Source organism: Gadus morhua, chromosome 11 (genome assembly GCF_902167405.1).
Source record: "Gadus morhua chromosome 11, gadMor3.0, whole genome shotgun sequence".
Classification (NCBI taxonomy): domain Eukaryota; kingdom Metazoa; phylum Chordata; class Actinopteri; order Gadiformes; family Gadidae; genus Gadus; species Gadus morhua.
The window spans coordinates 17,760,336-17,766,335 of NC_044058.1; the positions used below are offsets into that span (position 1 = coordinate 17,760,336).

At 44.3% G+C, this 6,000-nt stretch overlaps 2 protein-coding genes across 4 annotated transcripts in view; both read left to right on the plus strand.

Moving 5' to 3' along the window:
• The window catches only part of ascc3 (activating signal cointegrator 1 complex subunit 3), a 97,412-nt gene extending 93,782 nt beyond the window's left edge, over window positions 1–3,630 (plus strand). For all 3 annotated transcript variants that reach the window (XM_030370039.1, XM_030370040.1, XM_030370041.1), the window contains exons 40-42: window positions 489–731; window positions 1,475–1,650; window positions 2,091–3,630. In XM_030370039.1, the coding sequence (XP_030225899.1) occupies window positions 489–731; window positions 1,475–1,650; window positions 2,091–2,223 (552 nt within the window). In that variant the 3' untranslated portion in view covers window positions 2,224–3,630. The remainder of the gene's footprint in view (window positions 1–488; window positions 732–1,474; window positions 1,651–2,090) is intronic.
• An 831-nt stretch (window positions 3,631–4,461) lies between these two features.
• sim1a (SIM bHLH transcription factor 1a) overlaps window positions 4,462–6,000 on the plus strand; it is a 14,477-nt gene continuing 12,938 nt past the window's right edge. The window contains exons 1-2 of the mRNA XM_030371643.1: window positions 4,462–4,627; window positions 4,923–5,446. Coding sequence (XP_030227503.1) covers window positions 5,272–5,446 — 175 coding nt within the window. The 5' untranslated portion in view covers window positions 4,462–4,627; window positions 4,923–5,271. The remainder of the gene's footprint in view (window positions 4,628–4,922; window positions 5,447–6,000) is intronic.

A 6,000-nucleotide genomic window follows, 5' to 3' on the forward strand; every position in this document is an offset into this window, starting at 1 on the left:
ACTCTCTCTCCTCTTTATCTCTCTCCCTTTCTCTCTCTCCACTGATTCTCTCTTCTCTTTCTTTCTCGCTCTCTTCCTTTTTTTCTCTCTCTCCTCTTTATCTCTTTCTTTCTCTTCTCTTTATCTCTCGCTCTCGTCCTCTTATCTCTTTCTCCTCTTTATCTCTCTTTCTCCTCTTTCTATCGCTCACTCTCGCTCTCTCTATCTCTCTCTCTTGCTCTCACTCTCTCTCTCTCTCTCTCTCTCTCTCTCTCTCGCGCTCTCTCACTCTCTTTCTCTCCCCCCCTCTCTCTGTCAAACCATGCCAAAAAAAATGTCCTACTACTTCCGCTCCTTTATTTTCTTATTATCTTCCCATCATTTAAATCTTTCCTCTCCCTCCTTTCCCTCTGTATCTGTGTCGCTCTCCACTCATATCTCGGTGTCTTCCCCTCCACCCTTCCTTCTCTCCCTTCTCCAACCCTTGGCCTCCCCCACCACCACCACAGGCCTGGACCTACCTCAGCCACCTGCCCGTGGTGGAGGTGCGTCTGAGCGTGAAGGGCTGGTGGGAGGAGTGCCAGCAGCAGACGGAGCGCCCGGTCCCGGCGCCCGGCGGCGGCGGCGGCGGCGGCGGCGGCGGCGGCAGCGGAGGAGGCTTCCGGGACAAGCAGGCCTGGCTGGGCGTCCACGCCGACCAGGAGTACGTGCTGCAGATCAACCTGAGGCGCGTCAACACGGGCCAGCAGAGGGTGAGTGGAGCACCAGCCCATGGGCCTCACACACTAGTCTCTTCACCGTAGGGCAGACCATAGGCCGGGGACGTTAAGAGGCTGAGGCTAATCACAACCACGCTCTGCTCCGATGAGAACCTTCCTCGTCTTGGAGATAATAAGCAGAAGTTATTTTACCTTATCATGGTGTCTATCGCCAACAAAAAATTAACTAGAGAACCTTGCTTTAGTTGATTCATACGGCTATGTCAAGTTTTTGTGTTGGTCTAAGCTAGCTTGTGCACTACATTTAACTTTTTTGGAAGATTTGATGGTTCTTAGCCTCACAGTACTACTGGATTAAGATAAGATAAGAACTTTATTTCATCCCATGCATGGGAAATTAACTTGTTACAACAGCCCATGGAATCTAAAGTATGCAATAATAAAATAAAAAGTATAAAGTATCCAACAATCATACATCCATAAGATAATACAAAATTAAATAAATACAATAAATATAAATAAATCTCAGTGATTATAATGTCATGCCATAAGGGCAAAAACTGCACACGCCCATGAGCTACACAATCAATGAGGCCAAATGGTAACTTACTACAGAAAGAGAGATAAAGAGGAGAAAGAGAGATAAGAGGACGAGAGCGAGAGATAAAGAGAAGAGAAAGAATTAATGTTTGCTCAAGGAATAAATGCCAGTCTAAATGTGCGCCCCGCCAGCGTGTGTGTGTGTCTGAGTGTTGCTCTGTGGGATGCCCCTCCAGAGGAAGCAGGACAGTAAGGCCCAGGCCCCCCGCTTCCCCAAGAACAAGGACGAGGGCTGGTTCCTGGTGCTGGGCGAGGTGGAGCGCCGGGAGCTGCTGGCCATCAAGCGGGTGGGCTTCCTCCGCAACCACAACACCGTCTCCGTGGCCTTCTACACGCCGGAGAAGACCGGGAAGTAAGCAAACTCCCCCAATACTCAGGGTTCTGATCCGGCACATTCACTCACCTGGGCTTCTGGTTTCATTGATGGACCATACCTGGGGTGAAAGGTCACGCGGGAAACGGAAAAAAAATGTTTTTTATGGTTGATCAGATGAATGCAGGTGTTACTTGAATCAAATCTCAACAATAGAAAGTTGAAAGCCGGGCGGTTGCACCTACCTCATGTGCGTATTGTTATTGTTAAAACCATTTCAAAGCCGTATGCAGCCCCGAAAAACAAGCGCTCCCAAAGGTCCACACAAAGCATGTGTTGGAAGCGCCGGAGTCGTTTGGCGACACTGCTCTGTGTGATGGGGGTCCCTGCTACTGTGTTTGTGGCTGGGCCCCTGCCCTGTGTGACGGGGGGGCCCCAGCTCCCGCACAGCGCTGACAGTTGTCCCGTTGCATTCGCAGGTGCATCTACACTCTGTACCTGATGAGCGACAGCTACCTGGGTCTGGACCAGCAGTACGACATCCACCTCAACGTGACGCCGCCCAGCATCGCCGCCCAGGTCAACACAGAGGTCACCGACGCCACCATGTAATCCAGCCTTCAGTGAGACGACCCGCGGACCACGACGGCAAGCTGTGCTTCAGCCACAGCCCCCCGGAGCACCCGGCTGCCCAGTTGCCCGGCTCATTGGCTTGCTGACGGCCTGGCGGACTTTGGAAGGATCTTCAGCGAACGACTGTATTTGACAATAGTGCCAGAACTTACGTGGAAATGCCCAAGGAGGGTACACTGACCTGACGAGGTTACCAAAGACCAAGATCAGACGAAGCATCTCTGCCAAGGGGGATTGCATTTGACGTTTATGATTGGCTCGAATTAAGGGAACGCCTTTTCTTGTTGTTTTCATTGCTTTCGTTTGTTTGCCAATCAGCCGCTGTCATTGCAGTAGGAGAAGGTTATGTTTTACCCAGAGAAGCATTATTCTTCCTCTTTAAAAGCATCCTGGGAGCTTTTAAGTATATCAGTATGATAACACAAGCGTACCAACATGCAGTTTTGCTCGAGCGCAGACAAGATGCTTTACTGTTTAATAACTAAATAAATGGCTATTAACTGAATAGATGGCTTGTTTGTCACAACCGGTCATCGCCATAAAAACCCAATAAACATTGTTTGCTGTTTTGGATTACTTCAATTCAGTTTTTTCTAGAGTTAAATAGTCTGCTGGGGAATCTTTAAGACAAGCAACAAGTTTGATTTACTTCTTTAGAATCTGAGAAAACAGCCAGATGGTTTTACAGGGAAAACAAAACTGGAGTACAAAATGAGGCTGTGGAAGTAGTTGACAAGACTTTGTTTAAGTTCCCAGAGTGGGAATATCTAGCAGGTGTGCAGAATGCTTAGCCGGTTGCGGGGGCTTCACTTAGAAATGTCCAAACTGTCAAACTATCAGTTGAAGAATATATCTGCTACCCTAACCCAGTCCAGAACCTACAGGGGCCTTAGAAAGACTCAAACCACATCCATCACCGAAGTAAAACATATGAAGTAAAACGTTAGCATTTGATTTCTGGATATTTGACAACTGAACGGTCATTTGCTTCTTGTGGTTGAAAGAACTTTAAAAAAAAATGTTTTGTTGAGAGAAAATAAAATTTCTAAAAAAATGTGGCTAATTATTCCTCATGCCAAAACAAATCAAGCATAGATGATGGTTATGCTTCAGTTTGTTGTTTGAGTCGCGTTTTTGCAAATCATCACGCCTAGACATGCAACTATTGACTGTTTCTCCTCGGCACAGCTGTGCCTAAGCGCTCGACATGTGGGCTGCTGGCTGCCCTATAACCCGCAACCTCCTGCAGGATATTCGCATTGGCACCGATACGGTCAAAGTCTGGCAATCTTTTTTTTATATTCCTTGTATTTGCGCCACATAATGGATAATCCATGCTCGCATTAGCTGTCACAATTTCCCTAATAAACATATTGCTGAACCCTGCCGTATTTTTGCGTTTATCTTTCTAATATTGCATTTGCTTTCAAAAAGCGTTCACAATATTGCAAGAATAATCGAACATTTATCCTATATGAAGGTCGACTTAACTTAATCAATAATGTTAATGTCAAAAGGGTTAGATTAGCGTCAAGTTACGTGAATATGCTCGTTTAGATATGATTCTTGGGTGGAATTGTTTGTAGCCGGGAATATGCGTCTACAAAACACACAATATCAGATTAATCTGTCTGTCTTTGAATGTTTCGTGGTAGTAAACATTATTCTTGACATCAAGTGCATTTCCCAAGAAAATAGCGTATGAACTATAACATCTACAGAACTGAAGTTTCATATTGAGCCTAGTAGGGCCGAGACAGCAGCAGCATTCCGTTTGCTTGTTGGCCGCACAGTGGACAGACAGCCAATATAGGCTGAGCAAGGACTCCCAATTGCACCGTTATCCTGGTCCACCTCAACGCAATGTCCGGTCTTACTTCAATTAGTTGATTTTCCCCGGAAATAAGCGAAAACTACAAGGACGCGACAATAATTACATCAACGACCAGCAGAATAAATATGGTGTTTGTAACAATATTTTATCATGCGAACAAAAAAAAAAAATCGAACGTTTTTTTTTTTTAAAAGTCCCGCCCCTCCTCTCTCTCGCCTATAACGCTTATTTGGACCACCCCGCGCCAGGCGAACCGCCGTGGATGTGAACGCCCAGAACGAGGTTAGGGCAACAGTCCAAGAAGCTCACATTGTCCAATGAGGTTCCAGACTGCTGGTAAACTGGTAGAGGTGGGCGGGTCCCGGGATGTGCTTGGGGAAAGAGGGAACCGTGAGTAGATGTGCGAGGAGGCGTTAGAAACCCAGTGCATCCATGTAGCATAACACAGATCTGATAGAATTAAAGCCTCACTTTGTTCCGACGAGAGAATTTACACACGGACACCAAATGCACGCCTGCTACAAGCTGTTGATTCGCAACCATCGGATGGTAAGTTTGACAGCTCCCTTGTGAACGACGTGCATTGCGAATGGGACAGTGTTTATTGTTTTGCTATAAAGGATTTAAAAAAAAAAATCTCAGGAAAAATTGCTGTTATATCTTTTGAATTTCTAGATTATGCTCAAGATCATGTCTGGGCCCCTCGCACAGCAGCAGACACAACAGTGATTTATTTCAATAGCCATTACATATAGCAAATGTAGCAATACGACCCTATATCACTAAGCTGGAAACGACCTGAGTATGCTACTCAAATGTTGTGCCCTGTCTGTTTGTCGCTCAGGTAAATGTGCAGAAGAAATCCAATCTCTGAAGTCGACATCGAGGATGGACCCGGGTGTGTGAACCCCATGGCAGGCCACAACTTCATATCCAGCCTTACAAATCGGAATCTATTTACCTCTTCATCGACGCTTGGTAGCCTGGAAATATGGGAATGTGACATTGTGGATTTAGTTGGGATAGAGCCGCATTGCTATTTATAAGAGACACCAGAGCGTGCGGTTGGAAGCGCGTCCACATAGACACACGAAGGACTGACAACTTATGAAATGGTCTAGTAGGCCTATCTGAGCGCTGCACCAGTCCACTGATTATACTCTCAAGGGGAGTCAAAGTTACTGTTTTTTAAAATGAAGGAAAAATCTAAAAATGCTGCCCGGACTCGACGCGAGAAGGAGAACAGTGAATTTTATGAACTGGCCAAACTTCTGCCCTTGCCCTCTGCGATCACCTCGCAGCTCGATAAAGCCTCTATCATCAGGCTCACCACTAGCTATCTCAAAATGAGAATTGTATTTCCCGAAGGTAAGAAGAATTTATTATTCTGTTTGTTACGTCTTAATTACAATTATTTATATTTGTTCTTTGTGTTATTATTATTATTATTATTATTATTATTATTATTATTATTATTATTATTATTATTATTATTATTATTATTATGATTATTACACTATTATTACTACTTTAAAATTGTTATTGTTTATTTAATCTAATTATATAAAATAATACTACGTCAGAAGAACGTTGATTTGGAGGGTGATCATTTAAATATTGAGTTATAATATGCGTTGTGATGCATTGTTTGTTTTTTTTGCCCCCCAGAGCATGTTGCTTTAATGTAACTTTATGATACAATATGATGAGAAAAATATGTTATAATTTTCTAATAGGGCAATTTAGGATCTGAGTGGCCGTTTCATTCCCTTCTTGATATACCACTTGTTAGACGCATTTAGGCCTCGTTTCAACCCACTGGTCCTGTCTCATTGTATGCATAAAATACTATACTCAGGACTATAGGCCTTAATGTTTTGTTTAAATATATAAATATATTGTTAGTCTCACAGAGACTAACA